Source organism: Epinephelus fuscoguttatus, linkage group LG11 (genome assembly GCF_011397635.1).
Source record: "Epinephelus fuscoguttatus linkage group LG11, E.fuscoguttatus.final_Chr_v1".
Lineage (NCBI taxonomy): Eukaryota > Metazoa > Chordata > Actinopteri > Perciformes > Serranidae > Epinephelus > Epinephelus fuscoguttatus.
In genome coordinates, this window is record NC_064762.1 from 13059345 (window position 1) to 13079802 (window position 20458).

General features: G+C 38.6%; 2 protein-coding genes and 1 long non-coding RNA gene across 9 annotated transcripts in view; 2 read left to right on the top strand and 1 right to left on the bottom strand.

Moving 5' to 3' along the window:
• LOC125897224 (uncharacterized) overlaps positions 1-12732 on the top strand; it is a 31127-nt gene extending 18395 nt beyond the window's left edge. Inside the window, exon 4 of the long non-coding RNA XR_007450396.1 lies at positions 12624-12732. This is a non-coding gene — a long non-coding RNA (uncharacterized LOC125897224). The remainder of the gene's footprint in view (positions 1-12623) is intronic.
• LOC125897222 (uncharacterized protein C53C9.2-like) lies at positions 6236-11409 on the bottom strand. 6 transcript variants are annotated; one of them, XM_049590384.1, is made up of 6 exons: positions 10943-11409; positions 10407-10506; positions 10044-10130; positions 9897-9943; positions 9231-9320; positions 6236-8336 (listed from the first exon to the last, which is right to left on the bottom strand). In XM_049590384.1, exons 2-6 carry the CDS (start codon positions 10431-10433, stop codon positions 8204-8206), a joined length of 384 nt encoding a protein of 127 aa, XP_049446341.1. In that variant the 5' UTR covers positions 10434-10506; positions 10943-11409; the 3' UTR covers positions 6236-8203. The 6 variants fall into 6 exon arrangements, 5 of the variants coding, with proteins under 5 accessions (XP_049446341.1, XP_049446340.1, XP_049446338.1 ...); XM_049590383.1 differs by having other exon boundaries at positions 10862-11409; XR_007450395.1 differs by lacking the exon at positions 10407-10506 and having other exon boundaries at positions 10862-11409.
• Positions 12733-18674: 5942 nt separating the features above from the next.
• Positions 18675-20458, top strand: part of LOC125897157 (cAMP-specific 3',5'-cyclic phosphodiesterase 7B-like) — a 38518-nt gene continuing 36734 nt past the window's right edge. For both annotated transcript variants that reach the window (XM_049590252.1, XM_049590253.1), the window contains exon 1: positions 18675-18970. In XM_049590252.1, the coding sequence (XP_049446209.1) occupies positions 18950-18970 (21 nt within the window). In that variant the 5' untranslated portion in view covers positions 18675-18949. The remainder of the gene's footprint in view (positions 18971-20458) is intronic.

Consider the following 20458-nt stretch of genomic DNA (forward strand, 5'->3'; position numbering starts at 1 on the left):
TTCTGGGATGAGATCTGAATAAAGGTGATCCAAAAAGAACAGGAGCTTTTGGGTATTGTATGGGCCAAGTGTGGGAATGTGGGTGGCCACACCATTTTCAGAAATGGCAGCACACATTGTTATATTGCCCCCACGCTGGCCTGGGACATCCACCGTGGCCCGGTGGCCAGTAATATTCCGGCCACATCTTCTTCCTTTGGCCAGGTTGAAGCTGGCTTCATCCACAAAAACAAGGGTGTGAGGAGTCTCATTCCCCTCCAATGCCGTTATTCTCTACAATACAGTACAACAAAAAATCAAATCAGTTATATGGTAGAATCATACCATAACAGCAAATTACATAGGAATGTTTTGTGTTCTCCACCAAAAGTTCAATATAGTGGCCTCTGTGCTTTACTGTAAACAGGTTATAATGATAGATAACCAGTAACACACCACTGACTTACATTTACATACTGGAACTGCAGCTCTTTCACTCTATCAGAGTTTCTCTCAAATGGTACCCTGTAGAGCTGTTTCATGCTCATCTCATGCTTCTTCAATACCCTGTCTATTGTTGATATGCTGATAGTGTTGATGTTCTGGAATATTAGATTGTCCTGTATTATGGTATTACGGATCTCTCTTAGTGTGATGGCATTATTTGCCATCACTATATTACAGATCTCCCGTTCTTGTTCTCGGCTGAGTAGTGTTCTTCTGCCACCAGTACGAGGTTGTCGTCCAATCCTAGACATAGAATTCACAAATAGACAATATTACCATTTGTACTGTGATGCACTCTCCTGTCCTGTATACCTACTGTGTGCCTTATGAATTTCTCACAGAATGAGTTACCAATTGTACTGCTGTTTTACTGTTGCGTAATGTACTGAAATTCTACTGTAATGCATTGCTGTACAGTAATTGGAATACTATTGTAAACTGTACTATCAATACAGTAATTCCATTGTTGAATAAGCACATAGGCCTACCTGTTTTCCCTGCGGAAGGTTTGGATGATAGAAGACACTGTAGATCTGGGCACATTCGGCTGAACTCGACGACCTGCCTCTGCCATTGTGAGGCCATGATTGATCACATGGTCAACAAGTGTAGCCCGAATTTCATCTGGAACGGCATGGTGTCTTCGTGCCCCTCGCCCTCTTCCACCTACTCCACCACCACGCACCCTTACTCCTCCTCCTCTTCCTCTTCTTCTTCCTCTTCCTCAAGCAGGCAGTTGGTCATTGTTTACCTGGCCAGGTGCCTCCATGTTCAGAAACTGTATTGATTCTGGTCAAGCTCTATATGTATGTTTGGCAAAAATCATACTCATGGATAGCACCTGTCAGGTAACCAAACATACCATTTGATTGGTCATCTGAGATGTGTTACACACCCCCTTTATTAGTCAAGTTCTAGATTCACCTGAGTCAATTTATCAATCAGCAAAAGATATTCATATCATGTAATGTGATGTTATACATGGTATTATGTTCCTGACTAATTTTAACAATTGAATGAACTCTTGTGCATGTGATGGCTGACACAATGAAATAATGCTGACATGTTTTGGAGAGTAAAACCATTTGACTGACAATCAACAGTTAGTTTAGATCAGCAAGATATATACAATTGGTAATTGTGCTAACTGTAGGCGACTGTAATCAATCATTTGCAAAGATGTGCTAGACATTTGCAATTTGTGCAAACTGTAGACAATTGTATTTAATCATTTGCAAAGTGTGCTAAGACATTTGCAATTTGTTGAAAGGAATGAGAATTTGAAATCTGTTGTGAAGAAGTGCCTAGTGGTTTTGAGGGTTGTCCATGTTGTTTTGAGAATGTAATTTCTGTTTCAAGAAATGAGCCAAACCAATCGAGAAAAACTGTAACTCAATAACTCAATAAATGGTCCGTGAAAAAAATATTTTTTCCAGCGGATGTCTTAGTTACAACATGATTGAGCTAACTGGAGTAATTTCATGTCATATCCGACAAAAGGAGGCTTTTAACAGATGACGTCCTGATGTTAGCTTTGCTGCTGCTGTTAACTGTCCCTGTCAGTTGCAACCACTGATGCTTCCTAGGCATCGTGATGTCCCAAAACTGAATAAATACCACAACACAAAACTGCTTTGCTAGCTCAATCATGTTGTAACTAAGATATCCGCTGGAAAAAATATTTTTTTCACGGACCATATATTGAGTTAATACAGACACCGCTAACGGCTAACAGCTAACGGTTAGCCCAGCTAATCTACGATAACCATAGTAATTACAAAACGTTACATCCCGCCTTGAGTATATCCAGTCAGCACCAAGTAATCCCCAAGCCCCAGCCAGGAGTCTCTCTGGGCTGTTCTGAGTACCTACTCCGAGGCAGGGACTTGTTTAGCCCCTGTAAAAGTTCTGGAACTCTGTCCTTCAGGGGTGGTTCCTGCGGTGGAGACACGCACAAACGGCCCCGGCCCCGTAAAATTACCTCGAAGTTCCTGCGGTGGAAACGGGCCTACTGACGGTGCACTATTGCCCCATCTGGTTACATCGGGGGTGTTTCACAGCATGTAAACAAAAAACAAGAAAATTTAATTTGTTGAATGTTGAAGTCACACACTGTCCTTCCTGACCCTCAGCGACGTACAGCCTTCAGAGAACTGGAGGTAAAAGCTTTTGTATCTAAACTAAACTTTCTTAATGTAGTTTGAATTAATGATGTTGAAATTATAAAACATTCTCACTCCGATCACATCACATTTGGTCACAGACTTTCAACGTTGAGATATGATGTGCAAGGTATCATGTTGGTTGTTGACCTCTGACGCTGTGCCAACTTTAGCCTGTTACATGCATTGTCTGTTTTCAAAGGAAATGTACAGTTTGCATCCAGTCTCTTTTAAAATATATGCACCAAGTCAGCATAACAATGTGACTTGACGTTTTTTTTCCTTTGACAACAAAAGCACGTGGTTGAGTTTAGAAAAAAATAATAGGGCATGGCGTTACATACATATGGAAAGTAAACACCGGCTCTCGAGTGAAAGTCGGTGGTTGTTGGACCCATCCACCACCCCTTTCACCCGCCCTACTTGGTCTTTCACCCCCTTATTGTCGTCTGGCTGGGTTTCCCCCTAACAATGCCAGGTGCCGCTACAGAATAACAGTGACTGGCGGCATAACATGCCAACATGAAAGGACGGCTTTTTAAGGGGGTGTCTGACGCTGGAAGTCACTGACTAAGTGCCAGTATTCAACGACTTCACAGTGACACCAACTTGCAAATGACTGTTTTTAAGAAGATAATTACTGATAATGCCTTCCTTTAAGATGCTGTCAGACAAATATGATGGTCAGTTGACCAATATATCAGCTGCTCGCAGATTACTCAATATTCTTTCCTGTTCAAACTGAATCTAAAAATTGTGAAACTGCCATTAGTGGGAGGATGTCATGAGATTTGAGAAATTTGGTGTTGTAATTTGTGCACACTCCCATTTGTGTTGTAATTTAACCCACTCCTTTGAAAGTGGTTTCTTTCATTATTGTTAACACTCACACCTTGATTTGACAAACTAGTACATCCATTTTGATCATTAATTCCTAGGAAATGTTGAGAGTGTGCGTAACTGTAATTGTGTATCTGTCATGATCCTGGGATTTTGTTCATGTTTTGTCGTTGTGTTTTCTGTTTGTTTTCTTCCGTGTTTTATGTTGTTCATTTATGTTTAATCTGCTTCCTGTTTTATTTTGCAGATTCTCTCCTCATGTGTTGTGTCTGGTTTCACTTCCTGTCTCTTGTCTCCTCCCACTGTTTTCTATCACACCTGTCTTCCACCAGTCTCGTTAGTCCTTCCCTGTTCCCAGAGTCTTCCTTTCACACCTGTTCTGTATTAGTCTTGTTTGGTCCTCCTACTCCAGCTGTGTCTCATTCTTGTGATTGGTTTTCTGAGTACATATACCTGTGTGTTTCCCTTTGTTCCTTGTCAGTTCATCTCTGTTCATGGAATTGTTCCCTATTCTTTTTCCTGCCTGTTTGTTTTTTTCCCCTGAGTTTATCATGTTATCCCGGTTGGTTTTCAGTTTAGTTTGGTTCTTCTTTCTTTTGGACTTCCAGTTACCTGCCTGTTTTTGGATGTTTTCATCAGCTCACCTTTTGTAGCCTACTATTCTATATCTCTCCTATAAAGGAGAGGAACGACAAGTACGACAAACAAAATGTATTGTGTTGCTTTGATATCTGAACCCAGGGCCCTTCTGTGCAGAGTTTGCATGTTCTCTCTGTCAGCGTGGGTTTTCTCCAGGTGCTCCTGTTTCCTCCCACAGTCTAAAGACATGCAGGTTAATTGGCGACTCTAAATTGTCCATAGGTGTGAATGTGAGTGTGAATGGTTGTCTGTCTCTATGTGTCAGCCCTGTGATAGTCTGGCGACCTGTCCAGGGTGTACCCCGCATCTTGCCCAACGTCAGCTGGGATCCTAACAGGATAAGCAGTTACAGAAAATGAAAGTAAGAATGAATAATACACATTCCATGACCAAAAAGGAGCAGGGAGAAGAAAACAACCTTATTTTACCTGCCCCTCCCTCAAAGCACATAATAAGAAATAGATGTTGTGTCAGTTAGTTAATAACCAATACTTACAGTTACTTCAGAAAGACACAGAAATAAATAAATAAATAAATGAACAGAAGAATCAGAAGCCATACACAGTGTCCCCTTCAACATATTGGTGTTTGGTCATATGACGTGCAAGGTACCCTGGGTGCGTTGTTTGTTGACGTTCTGGAACGCCGTGTCAAGTTCAGCCTGTTACATGCATTGTCTTCTTTCAAAATACACATAAGTTTTCACAGGAAATTTACCATTTACATACAGTCTCTTTCAAAAGAAACGCACAATGTCTGTACAGCACCGTGAATTAATTAACTTATTTTTTCCTTCAACAACAAAAGCATGTGGTTGCGTTCAGGAAAAAAGAGCATGGTTTGGCTCTATAATCTTACAGCTCTCTTGGGTGTCGGTGTTTGTTGGGCCCATCCACCCCTCCTGCCTGCCCCAGTCGAAATTTCACTGCCTTAACTTTTGTCTTTGTCCCGCCGCGTTTCCCCCTGATGCCACCGGACACTTTTAAACTATAATGGTGACCGGCTGCTTGTCGTGCCGACCTTAAAGGATGCCTTTTTCTGTTGGTTTCTGTTCAAGCAAGTTTCTTGCATAATAGGGGGTAGCAGAGTCACTGGTACATTCTGGCTAGCTAGTATTGCTGTAGCTAGTTAATACTGCTGTTTTATTAGAGTGAAGGGCACTAGAACTGTCATATAAATGGGGGTGTGTCCGTGCTAATTCGCAAAGTTTTTCCTACTTGCCTGCCATATTTCATACCTGCTTAGTCTGTGAATAAAATGTGGTTAATTTCAAGTATGTCGCTTGCATTATCACCCCCGCTGGCAACGCATGGTATTACATGCGTCACTGTGTCGCGTATCAAAAGAATGGACAACACATTTTGAGATACAAGCATGCATCATGGCAGCCAATGCGTCTAGATGCGTCCCAATGCGTTCGCATCTGCATGCCTTTGCGTCGACTATGAAACGGCCCTTAGTCGTTAAGTTTCAATAGTCCTGACTTGATAAACAGTCATACACATTTAAAGAAGTTAAACCTCAAACAAAAGACACAAAGGATGGAAAAGTAAACTATATCTACATGTGTATTGATTTATCAGTGATAATCTACAAGAGAATAAATATTTGAAAGAGCCTGACTGCATTATATTTTTATATTCTGAATTGTCAACCTGCCGACTGAATTTTGTGTTTTCCTTTACATAAGTGAAGTGCTTATGGTGTAAACTGGTGTGTAAAAGTTCACCAGAATGTAGGGAATTAATAAGACACTCAAATTTTTTTGTCAGAGGATTCCCAGCTTAATATGTGTCCCCACCAATGTTGAAATGAAACCTACGCCCTTGTGACTGCATAAAAACTTGCCTGGGATACAGCCCATATTCATACTTTATATTTAGAGCCATGTCTATATTTGATATTCAAACAGTATGTGATAACTACCTCATAATTTTCCATCAGTTTTTGACAAAGATGTTGTGTAGTTCAGGGTAAAGCTTAAAGCAATAGCTTGACAGTTTTGGTAATGTTTTATTGTTTTTTTGCCGTGAATTTGATTTGAAGACTAATCCTACTTTTGTGCTTGTACGTTACAAACAAAGCTGGACGACCATATTTAACAATAATAATTTATTTATTTATGTAGCAGCTTTCAAAACCACTGTTACAGAAGTGCTTCAGACAGAGGGAAAGAAAGCAGGAAAACAAAAAGAAATTCACAGTCACTAAATAACAATAACAAAGAAAGCAGAAAAAAGGATATAAGTCAATCAATCAATCAATCAATCAATTTTATTTATAAAGCCCAATATCACAAAGCACAGTTTGCCTCACAGGGCTTTAAAGCATACGACATCTCTCTGTCCTTATGACCCTCACAGCGGATAAGGAAAAACTCCCCCAAAAAACCCCCTTCAACGGGGAGAAAAAACAGTAGAAACCTCAGGAAGAGCAACTGAAGAGGGGTCCCTCTTCCAGGACGGACAGACATGCAATAGATGTCGTACAGAACAGATCAACATGATAAATTAACAGTAATCTGTATGTCACAATAATAAGTACAGATAAAAGAACAGATAACAGGAAACAAATAACAGGACAGGTACAGGTGAATATCAACGAACTGAAACGTCATTCTGTTAATGCGTCCCAAAAGTAGTATAAAAAGAGAGAATATAATTGGTCCTTGCATAGAGCCATGTTCTCAACCTTTCAGTAGTAATGCTAATTCGATTCACTACATCAGAGGTGGTGCTAAGATTTAGCAGAACCACTACGGAGCATTCATCTACATCATCCTTCATCAGGATGTCATTGGTAACTCTTTCAACAGATAAGATATTGTTACACATGAACAACTCCAACAATTGATTTTAGACAGTTTTCTCCAGGATGAAAGGAGAAGCTTAGAAACTGGATTGTAGTTGTTATGTTCAGAAGGACAGTGAGAAGTGACCTCAGCCTTGAAATAGTCTGAAACACATCTGGAAGATAAAGAGCTTATGATCACTGAGAACAGGCAAGGGGCTACACTATCTAGTAGGACTGCCCCAGAATTTTTAAAAGAAATTTCCTAGTTAACCAATAGTCGTCATTTAGGGCCATTAGCTGACTAGTCACCCACATGTTTACAATATTAATTTAATTATTAAATTGCATATTTTGGGTGGGGCAACACAATGGTTTGAGTTGAAGGTGTGAGAAAGAATAGTGATCAATGAAATTTTGCCGACTAATGGCCTTTCTGGTTGACGAACGTTTGGTTGACTATTAGGGGGGCAGCCCTACTATCTAGAATCACTAATAAGAATTTGGTAAAGGTATTACGTCCAGTGGACTCAGTAATGGTGTAATGTTTGAGATGGTTTCAATTTTCTTTTTGGGTAGTAATTTCCTTAAAGACACACAATGTGCTGAGGACAAGATGAGCCAGAGAAAGGAGTGTGAAGTAAATCTTGGATTAAATGTCCTCAGTCTTGTCAATGAAAAAAGTTAAAAACCTTTCACAGTCTGTATTTGAGGCTATAGAGGCACCAGGAGAAACAGGGTTAACTGAATGAACAATGGTCTGACATAAAAACCAAGATTTTATCTTACAGTACTTTGCGCTTGTATCTTGAAAGCCACTATTCTAAGATTTTAATTTTAAAAATCTTATGCTCATAGTGTACGACAGTTATGATTTATTCCACTGTCTCTCAGCCTTCCTGCACTCCCTTTTCATGCTTCACATTCTTTCAGTGACCTAGTGTCACAAAATAGAGTATTTGAGTCCAGATGAACATTTTAGTGGAGCACCGTTCATGGAAATATCATGGAAGCAGTTCACCAAATCCTTAGTGTTTGAAATCATTTTTAAGAAATCCCTGGACTTAATAAATAAAGTTTGTTAATTGGGAAATAGCTTGCCTGGTGCTGTCCAAAGGTAACAAAAATTCCTATCAGTACCTCTAAAGCTCACTGATTCTGTTCTTTGTTGAATTTATATAAATGCATATGTGCAAAAAGGGCAACTGTCCTCTTTACAGGGGGTTGTGTTCCAGACTAATTCTTGCTCTGGGGCCAATTACTTCCTGGAGTCTCAGTTGGTCAATTTATGTAGATGGCTGATGGCTGTAGATGTCACTCATCTTCTCCTCCTCCTCCTCCTCCTCCTCCTCTTCCTCCTCCTCCTCCTCTTCTTCTTCCTCCTCCTCCTCCTCCTCCTCCTCCTCCTCCTCCTGGGGACTGTGGGAAATACAACAAAGCAGTGTAGTTTAGAATGACTTGATATTACTGATCTTATAAACACTGGTATTACAGTCATTATATCCAGTATGTAGTGTTATGACATACGTTGTTTGCAAAACCTTTGCCAGAGTCGTTTTTCTAGGTTACTACTTTTTTCATTGGTGATGTCTCACAAAAAACACACACTTTTAGTGCTACAGTCACGGCTGGAAACACCACCAATATCTTGCACAAAAGCAACCATGCAGTTTTGTTGTTTGTTGGTCTTGAACAGATGTCTGCTGCTTGGCAGCCATCATACCATCCACCATCCCCTCCACCCCCTGATGACAAAGTGAGCTCATATACATGTAATTTGAGCTACATCATTGTAGACATTTTTAGGGCTGCCACCTAATAGTTGACCAAACGTTAGTTGTGACGTATCATCTGAAACATGGAAGTAGCTACATGCCCATTAGCCCACAGCGTCATTAACAGGCGGCTCGCTCAGTGTGTGACGTGCACTTGTAGATAAAATATAGGCCTATATTAATGAAGGTTCATTAGTACGGTTTTGTATTTCTCTGTAATGTAGCACAGTGTTAACAATGTTACTGATACTATTCTTTCTCACATATTCAACTCAAATCGTTTTGTTGCCCCGCCCAAAATATATCATTTAATAATTAAATTAATATCATAAACATGCAGGTGACTAGTCGACTAATGGCCCTAAATGACGACTATTGGTGGACTAGCAAAATTGTTAGTCGGGGGCAGCCTAGAAATTTTGATATGCTATACATATAAAAAGCACAAATGTTACATATTGGTGGTTTGCAGAGATGCACAATGCATTTTTTTCTCACTTGCCTCTCAGGGTGTAGATTGAAAAAATATTTCTTTTACCTGGATAGTGGACCGCTGTCAGTCTCTGGATCGTCTTGAGTGGCAGGGTCCTCATACTCATAACGGGCAAAGTGGAAAGGTCTCACAGAACTACAAAACAGTAGTTGCACAGAAAGAGAGCTATGTCAGAGAGGTTTAGCCTCTAGTACAAACATATATCATTAGAATATTACTAAAGTATGTCCACATACATGAACAAAGTGTGCGGCTGTGGCCTCCAGTCCACATCCTTGGTTGTGTGAGTGTGTATGAATGTTTAAGCTGAGTAGCAGACGGCATCTTGTATGGTAGCCTCGGCCACCAGTGTGTGAATGTGACTCTGTAGTTTTAAAGAGCTTTGAGTGGTCAGAAGACTCTAGTTGTGGGATAAGTTGCTATCAGAAAAATAAGCAGTAAGACAGTTAAACTAACTGCATTCCTGATATTTGCAGAGAGCAATCAGAAGTCAGTGCTCAGCTTCAGTCAGCTTCCACTTCAGCTACTGTCACCTTAAATGCAACATGAATTAAAGGATCTTTCCAAGAGTTTCTCTCTTTTTAACTTTGGTTTAAACCTTTTAACTATATTTCTATGTGTCTTGTGTTTTTAAAAGGCTTTGTGTTTCTTATATATACTGTCTTAATCCTTTCATGTGTTATGTAATCGCCTTGCTTCGCTTTGGCTAACCTGTGAGGGCCCTGTCCATCACCAGAGGCCGTCCACCCTACGGTATCCTGAAAACAAAACACATGCTATATAAAAATTGATTATGTAAAACCACATATTCAAACAGATTTTGATTCTACACTTCAAATTAAATGGCACAAATCTTACTTGTTGAAAAAGAAGGGGATATGTTTGATCGCCATCGACGACCACACCACCAATTCCACAAGGATTGTCCACACACTCGATTGAAATCTGCAGTATCATCAAAAATGCATTACGATAATGAATTACCATATAACAACACCAAACTGTAACACTCTAACAATAGTGTGATTAAATAAACGCCGACTTCCTCCATGCTATTAGCAATGCTAAAATTTCAAACAAACACGCACGACTCTGATTCAGTCCATTCAGTCGATCCACATTCAAATACAAACAGCAACTTCCCAAACTGCAGTACTTCCACATACTTTACCATACACCCGGGCAGGTGTATTCATTCAAGCCTAAAATATTCAAACTTACAGGACTCATTGTTTCATCAGCCGCCATTGTTCCTGCCTTCTCAAGCTCAAGGGTAAGCACATATGCACGTATGTACGTCACTCAGACGTCGTCAAACCATCTAAGTGCGACATAATGGACAGCAATGCTAAGAACGTCAAAATTATTTTTAAAAATAATTACATGAAACCCTTTCCTGATTGGGTTATTTCTAATAACTGTTTTTTATTTGTGCCAGGGTTTTTTTGTCAATTTATCCTACAGACTAAAACCGTATTCATTTTTAAACTAATACTCACTGTCTAAAATATTAAAGTGCCCCTCTACCTCCATAAAAATACCCAAACTACTTACTTTAAACCATATTTCCAATGAGGTATTCCCTATATGCTGATGAGGCATGATTCAACATGAGTTTTCAAACAAAATATATAAAATTATTCTTGATTACCCCAAAACTTAAACTTAAATCATACCTGTCTTGGGACTCTCGTTTGTAACGTGGGTTACTCACTTTTCCATTATTCACGTTGGTAGAAGTTGCTTAATCATCTCACCTGAGACAAAATTTAAAAAAACAAAATCAAACAAAAACATATAATCCATCCTCGTTGGTTGGATTACAGATATCTGTGTCTTGTAGATGTCCATTAGAAGTATCTTCTGAATTATACAATCTAAGTTCATTTCACAGCCCAATAAGAGGCCAACTCCATCAACTACATGCTTGTAGTGATGAGCAAAAATGAAATGCGTCTGCTGTATTTTCCCTTTGCGTACCAAGATGTACAAGTACATGTGTTTCAGTTCTCAAAGGAAACTTGCAAATGAAGAGTGTGCAGCCACCCACAAACCCACATTCATATGGTAAGAAACAGGACATGAACATTTATGGTAAAATCAGTATGTGAACATGAAGTCAAACACACCCAAACCGTCCACCAACACCTTTAGCAAGGATAAACAACTTTTCACTGTCTCTGCCTGTGCTGCTTACAACACAGCACATACATTTTATGAACAAAATTACCACTTCTTTCACATTTTAGGCAAGGACAGCTGTGTTTAAGCACCGTTTTCCCTTGTGAGTTTGCTAAAGGGTGCTTCAATGTGAGAGCCCTTGAACAAGTGTTGGTTTTGATGAGTTTGGAGTGAGAGAGAAGAGAAGTCAAGTCAGTTTTGTTTTTATAGTCCCAAATCCCAATTGTCTCAAGAGGATTTACAAGCATACAATAGCTGTAGCTGTCCACTTACAACCCTGATCCCCAAAAATTGGGATGCTGTGGAAAACATAAAAACAGAATGCAATAATTTGCAAATCCTTTTAGGTCTATATTCTGTTAAATACAGTACAAAGACAAGGTCTTTAATGTTCAAACTGATAAAATTTTCCTGCATTTAAGTTTTCAAAGTTAAATTCTTTCCCACTCTTGCTTGATATATATGATTTCAGTTGCTTTCAGTACCTGCACTCTTCAGACCATTTTCCGATGAGCAGTACAGTACAGTTCAGTTCTGTACACTTTTTTTCTGTTTCCACTGTGAAAAGTTGTGGATGGTACCAATGGAACCGTTCTGTACCGTCCCAATTTTTGGTCCCCCTTCTGTTGGGGTTCCTAGCACACAGATCTGGTACTAAAAGGTGGAGCTGTGAACACTGCAGTCTGTTGATTGGTCAGTAGAGGACGGTCACTCAGAGACATTGTTCTTAAACTGTTGGACTGTTTGCCCACACATTTTTTATGTAGTGACCATCCTGTCTTGTGAACAACTGAGCCTTTTGAGGATGCCCCTTTCATACGCACTCGTCATACCTCTGTTATCAGTTAATCTGTTTACCTGTGGAGTGTTCGAAACAGGTGTTTTTGAGCGTTCTTCAACTTTTCCAGTCTTTGCTTGCCCCGGCCCAATTTTTTTGGAAAGGCATCAAAATCATAAAAATTGTATCTTTGCAAAAAACAATAATGTTTATCAGTTTGAACATTAAATATGTTGGTTTTGTACTGTTGTCAGCTGAATATAGGTCAAAAAGATTTGCAAATCATTGCATTCTGTTTTTATGTATGTTTTACAGTGTCCTATAAATTATATCTGACTAAAGATAAATGACATCTGACTAAAGTTTGGATGTCCGACTGATGACCCTCATACAGTATCATCTCAGTTGTAAAACACTCACCTATTGTGTGCTCATTAAGATCATGTTTTGATGTTAAAACAATTTTTTTTTTTTTTTAGCCCCGCTGGGTTGTCATGTTGGAGAACTCCTGTGAAGAACAAGTAAACACTCTGTGGTTAAAAGTGCATGAAGTGCAGATGTTTAGAGTGCCAAAGCGTGCAAAGGAAGTCCTCTGACTCGAGGAGGCACAAACAAACTTGTTCACTCTCACTTTGTGTCACTTTGTACTCTAATTTAAAACTGAAAATATGATATTTTGCAATAAAAAAGATCAGTTTGTGACTGTGTGTGTACATTTACTGTCCCGTGCATATTAATACAGCTGTTTCTGTCCCAGTAACAGCAGCGCAGAGAGTTCTGTGCATGGGTGACTGAGGTTTTCATAAATTCAGTAAGAGTTCCCATACAAACAGAGAACTAGCTACAACCAACCAACTCGGACACTTTCATCTTCCCAAGAAAACAACTCTTACTGCCTTTTTTTTTCTTCAAATTTCTAAGAAACAGGATACAAACATGAAATCATCTGCAGAACAAGTTGTCAGCTTTCACCCACATCCTGCTTTTTCACACTGAGTGAACGAAATGTAAAGGAAGTACAAAACATCCAAGCGATTAAATATGTAATACAAGAACCCCTCATATTAGCAGTCTTTTTTGAGTGCTCTAGGAGTATTACGACAAAAAAGTAATTCTTTGTACACCATGGCAGTACTTGTTACTTTTGTTTTCCTGTTCACTGAGCCCTCTACAGACAGAATAACTCACATAAAAGTAAACTTAAGGGACTCTACACAAGTTCTACTAACTGATTATTTCTGATTTTATTTATCACATTTTATTTTTAAGGGACTATGTGCAAAATTAAACATGAATGTCACCATTTGATGTAACGTAATGGAGAGAGTAATGGTGCAGCATGATAAAGAAAAAGTGCAGTGTGTGCAGGATTTGAGTTCTGCTTTATTTACCCTGTTTTTCTGTCTGTTACACAACAGAGGAAATAGAGAAAAGGGAATAGATGACTCTTCAATTCTATTTTTCCTTCACTATTCACTCACTAGAGCAGCCTGTACAGCACCTAAATGTGTTAGTTATTTCACTGGCTCACTCATGTAGCCTAAATTAAGTGCAGCACATACTGAACCACACTAAGTTAAACTTCTCTTCCAGCAGGTGTCAGTATTGCCCATTTAGACCATGCTTTCACATTGCTTCAACTGACTGCATTTTCTTGAATAGATATATAATATATTAATATTTATGACAGACTCTTCAGGCCCTGTCATATCATAGAGAGCTCATAGTGCCATATCATCCCAGTTACTCGTGGTTCCTAAAGTCTCCAAAAGCAGAACAGGAGCCAGAGCCCTCAGCTATCTGGATCCTCTTCAGTGGAATCATCTTCCTGTTTCAGTGTGGGAGGCAGACACTGTATCCACATTTAAGACATAAGCTTCTATCTGTGCACTACAAGGCCGTAAATACCATTGAGGACACCGAGGTCATGACCTCTGTATTTTTTCCCAACCTAAATGAATGAATAAAATAAAAATAAAAATAAATCATTTCATTTGTGCAGTGAAAGTACGTGGGAGGACCGATGGAAGGTGATTGAGTGTCTCTCTCTTCTCTATAATAACAATTATTTAAAAAAGAAAATTCTGGTACTCGCGAATGCAGGGTCACACAGAAATGCTACACATATCATATGAAAGTGCAGGAGCAGAGCTTTCCAATGATACCACACACATCATTGTGCTGTCATCCCATCGCGCTATAAATCCAGATCGATTGGCTACAAAATAAAAACCTGACGAATTTCTTTACAATCCATTATACAGATCTTGTTATCAGTCACTTCATATAGTGAGGAATATCGTATCTTACCACGTCTTAGGCTTGTGTGTGTTTCTCCCTGTCTATCCACATTTGTAGTCCAACTTTCAAGATGCAAATATCTCCATCTTGTCCAGTTGACACTCCATCAAACTTTGTATGACAAGACCAGCGCACTTCACCTTTGCGCACCCAGACAACTGCAGCCTAATTATGCATGCGTGACAGGGCCGTAGTCACCATATACATTGAGGGGGACACGCCCCCACCCCCCAATGCCCAAAATGTCTCCCCAATATATAACTGAAACTGAAAAACAACAACAAAAAAACATTCAGGTCAGACCAAAGAGCAGCACAGAGCACAGAGAAGTAAGTCAAGATCATGTCGACAAGAAAACGTCCAGAATTTTTTTTACTGCAAAGTGGCAAATATTATCTTGGAGGACATCATTGCACTTGGTTGACTATTTTTCTGTGAACTTAGATGTAAATAATGCATGTTTCTTTCAGATAATACACATTTTTGACTTGTGAATGAGTCAATGGAATTTCTTGCAAGAATGAAAAAATACTGGCAATCATGTCCGCCTGGCACAAACCACATGTTTTGGACAGCTGTGAAGTGACAGAATGTCCCAGCATCATGGTTCTTATATTGCCAGATTCCAGAGAGTCTCCCCCTCTTCATATATGGCAGAATATGTCTTCTTCCAACTTGCTATGAGATACATGTAAACATGTAAGAATTTAGAAACACAGATTTGTTTTTTCATTGATATAAAAATTAATATAACTGACAACTGACAGATGAAGAGAAGTACTTCCTGCTAAAGAATAAGTGGTTCAAACATAATTATAAATACCCACAAACAAAGTTTGGTGAAAGGCAATTTCGCTATAGTATGAAGTGGGAAGAGAAACATGATAAGATGGGATTAATCTAATATGATGTGTGTAGTTCTTTATAGATGTAGCCTCTTAATTTGGCTGTCAAAGTGCACCAGATTGAAGGCTTTTGATATATAATTGACAAAAATTTCGGACTCCCCCACGTGCACCACGACTAAATGACCTTGGTATTTCAGAAATCCTGCGTACGGCCCTGGTGCACCATTTAACTTGAGGGTTATAAAATATCTATTGTACACTGCACATACTCAACCATTCGTCCTCTGAAATGACATGTCCAGATTTTTCATCTTGTTTGTTGAATGTTTCTTAACAGATTGAATACTCAAGTATGCTGTTGACCCATCTCTGCGGCCTAGATCGTGATTTACAGTCCTTGAACCAGAATCTAACAAGAAATTCAGTTGATTCAAATGACTGGCTTCTGACCTTTTCTCTTAATTTTCTTAGAGTTAACTGATGCCTCCTGACGAAGTGACATATTTTATGGATCTTTCATATTATATTCAGTGCATGATAATAACAGTACAGATGAACTAGCCCGAAAAGTGAATGAAATAACTGAGATTTAGGTGGAGTTTGAGCAGATTATTTCCTGTGAATATTCCCTCAGAGTTTCTCTGAAGATTTGAGGAACTTCTTAAATAATTCTCTGTCTGTGTTATGCTTTTTTCCCAACAATCATATGAACTTAATAGGTTTAATGAAGGACGAGGCTGTTTGGGAGAGTGTGAAGGCTCTCACTGTGCCTTTGTCCTGTGAGATTTTGAGAGAGTTTGTAACCTCATAATAATTTAATTTTCTACACAGAAATGAATTAAATGCTCATATAGGCTGTATGCCTATACATGACCCCCCTGTGAAGCTTTGGCGACCCCTAGTGGGGGTAGAGAGCCATTGTTGGGAACCAGAGAAAAACTATTACAATGTTTTGCCATCTACTTAACGCAACAGTTGATCTAAGTATAAGATTTCCAGGTCTTTCAGCTTTGCTATATGCTCTGTGTTACAGCAGCATACTTGTGATCTTAAAGGTTCAGGTTGTAAGATTTAGGGGGATTTAGAGGCATATAGCAGTGAGGATTCTGCATCGCAACCAGCTGAAACTTCTTCTGGTTAGAAATCCTTCAGTGGATGTTCAGAAGGTTTTTATCAGGAGCCAAATTGACCGCAGAGGTCTCCTCCTCTCCAAAACAAACACACATTAAAACTGGTGAAAATGCTGCACAAAGCAGTTCCATGTTACTTATCAGTGGCAGACGTGAAAACACAAAAATTCGAATGGCCCCATCTAGAGCCAGTGTTTGGTTTGTCCATTCTTGTCTGCTGTAGAAACATGTAGATATAAACAGGTTATTTCAGTGTAACAAAAAGATTCTTACTGTCAGGTAATACACTAGGAAAACATACTCATTACATTATATTATACACAAAAGGCATTGATAATAAAGATGACTAACTAAAGAAAGTCCCTAAGTGCAATATCATAATTCTTCACAATGTGTTTATCCACAAGTTGACATTGCAATGACGATAGGCCTAAAATAAAATGAAATATATATATTGTGCAGCCCGATTCTGAAGAAATAAAGATCCACAACCCCTCTAGTCAGCTAATGTGGCCCTGCTTTCATATCTGTACCAAACTTTCTTTTGGGAAACACCCTTCGTCCCCTTCTGTAGGGGGATTCGAGATCCATAATTTTTTATTTTCTTAGATTAATTATGAAATGTAATGTTACAAATATTAGTAGTCTTAAATGTTGAGTAGAAACAGAACACTGCAACTGCTATCATTAGAATTTAGAGAATTTTGTGGTACTTGTACTTATACTTATACATCTCAAATGGAAATATTGTACTTTTTACGCCACTATTTTTATTTGTCTGCTTTAGTTTCTTCGACTACCCAGCAGCAGTATATATATATATATATATGTACAGTATGTATATATATATCTATATATCTATCTATATATATATATATATAGATATATAGATATTCCTCTTGCATTTTTTTTAATTTTTAAATTTTCCTAGCTATTTCAACAATAATTAAGTCCCAAGTGTCCCAGAGTCCTAGCATTACTGTTGCTAAAATTTGTCAAATTTGTTGTCAGGCTGACTTGGCAGAGATGGCTGCCATCTTGTTTTTACCTGGATTAGTGTATTGTGCTCTCACTACCACTAGATGGCACAGAAAGCGTCCGTGAATGAGGACAACAAGTCTAAGTCAAGTAAAATCAAGTATAAGGTCAAGTAAACCCAAAATGTGACACAGGGTCTCAGGAGGTTACATTTATATCTTTCACAATGAGGTTATTCACAAGTTGCCATTGCAATGACAATAGGCCTTAAATGAAATAAAATTAAATATTTAATGTTACAGATATTAGTAGAGTAGAAACAGAACACTTTGCAACTGCTATCATTAAAATTTAGAGAATTTTGAGGTACTGATACTTGAGTATTATATAGATTATCATAAATGAAACTACCCAGCAGCATATCAAAATAAATAAAAAAAATGTATTTATTATTTATAAATATCAAATAAAATGTAAATATAAAAAATAAATATATATTAAAATCTATCATCTATCTACCTATTTATTTATATTAATATTTATAGTTATCTTTCACAATGAGATTATCCACAAGTTGACGTTGTGATGATGATAGGCCTACAATAAAATAAAGTAGAGTAGTAGTAGAAAGTAGTAGAGTTACTGTATTTTTTCTATAATTATAGATTATTATAGATTAAACTACCCAGCAGCAGTATATATATCAAAATAAATGTCAAATATATCAAATAAAATGAAAATATTAAAAAATCAAAATCTATTTACCTATTTATTTATATTTATATTTATATTCATCTTTCACAATGAGTTTATCCATAAGTTGACATTGCGATGACAATAGGCCTTAAATAAAATAAAATAAAACGTGATGTTACAGATATTAGTAGAGTAGAAACAGAACACTTTGCAACTGCTATCATTAAAATTTTGAGAATTTTGAGGTACTGATACTTGAGTATTTCCATTTTACGCTAATTTATATTTATAGTCCTCTACATTGCAGAGGAAAATATTGTGCTTTTTACTATTATTATAGATTATTGTAGATTAAACTACCCAGCAGTATATATATCAAAATAAATATCAATGTAAATCAAATGAAATGTTTTTATTGATATTTATATTTAGTCTTATAGTAAAATATTCCAAATTAAAGCGCTGTTTAATTGAGGACCACAGTACCCAGCTCTGATTGGTCCACTCCCCACAAGCCCCGCCCCTGTGATGCTCCGACCAGCCCCTCCCCTCTCCGCTCTCTGCGGCTCTCAACCAACAAACTGCACGCGGACAGGCGCGGCGGCGGAGGAGGGCGGCAAACAGTAACTTCACCTTCCTCCATAAAGAGCCGACACCGTCCTCACAGCGTGTGTAGGGTCAGACACCACCCAGGAGGATGACACAGGCGGTGTTTTAAACAAGTGTCACCCAGGACACCGTCACCTTTCGTCCTGCTGCATGCGGTCCGCCACTCGTGCGCTTCCTGTGACATGAAAACACTCCGGCACGCGCCTGATTCCGTCGCATTCACTCGCTGTCCACGATGGTTAAATGTCCTGTTTAATGGTCGAGGTATGTAGACACTTCACAGCCTAACAACACACACACACACAGGGTTGAGTTGTTTCAGAAGCCTGGGACCGATAAAACACCGTTATAAATCCCTCTAATGTTTCCGTTAGCACCTATAAAGTGTCTTTAATGTGTAAAAGAGAGTTTATAATGACTGTATAATGTGTATGCTACATGCTAATGTGTTGCTATGACACGGTTGTGGTGCTGTTGTCATAGTAGCTAAAATGCTTTATGTCCAGGTGGTGAGTTTATAGTGACTTTGTTTTTTTAAGGTAGTGTTTTTTTGGCGTAGACTTCCTCCTATCATCCGCTATAAGCTGCAGTGATGGGCTACAGTAGGCCTAGTGTATTATTGCAATGTGTCACGTCAGTGTATTGACAGCTTTACAGCAGTCAACCTGCAGCCTGGACACTGCAGACCACATCTAGACCAGGGCCAGCTGTGCAGTGAAGGCAGCTGTGATGCATTAGCCTATGAGAAAGGATTGTGTGTGTTAAAAACAGATCTGAGTGCTTTATAAGATATGTTATTATGTACAGGAAGTACAGGTAGTGTTTGTTCAATTAAAAGTCACTTTTACTAGCCAGTTGTTGCTACACATTTTGACAATACACATGTGTATCTATGTGTCTATTCTTCGATCACCCTGTAAGTTATTCATAGTCCGTAAGAGTCCCCAGATCAAAAGAATAAAAAGAGTTTTTCATAAAAATGTATCCAGGTTGTGAGGATTGTTTCAGCAGGATAAAGTGGTGTCAGTAGTCGGTATGCCAGGTGCTGTAATCCTCGAGTGCTGTAACTCACTCTGTCAGATTTGCTATGTGTCAGCGCCAGATCAAATGAATGATTCATAATTGATATGTTATCTAATTTTTAAACAAGTGTTATTCATTCTGCTTTAAATAAACAACTTGAGCAACAGTTTTGTGTGAAAGGAATTAAAGACCTCTCCCAGTAGACGCCTGTCCCAAATATAGACCTGTGGAGTTCAGTGGTTAAATAAAATAATAGCTCGGGCTACTAACTGAAGTTTTACAGTACATATTTGAGCATGAAGGTTAATTCTTGAGCTTAGAAACAGTAGTTTGTTAGACAAATCTCAACTCGAGGACCACTTCTTTGCTTCGTGTTTGAACTTTGAAACACAAATTTCATTCTTGAACTTGGTGTGAGAAAAACAATTTAACCCAAGGGAGCTTTTTTTTTTTTTTTTTTTTGTCATTTTTGCCTTTTATTTGAAGTCAGATACCTAGTTAAGGGGTAGACAAAGGGGGGGACCACATGCAGCAAAGGGCCACAGGTTGGTATTGAACCCATAGCTGCTGCGGCAAGGACAAAGCCTTTGTACATGGGGTGTATTTGCCTTTTTTGTTGAAGCCTGCCCCAGTCAGACGGAGCGCTTTTTGCAGTCAAATTCAATTCAGTTTTATTTGTAAAGCCCAACATCACAAATCACAACTGCTTCAGAGGGCTTTACAGCACAG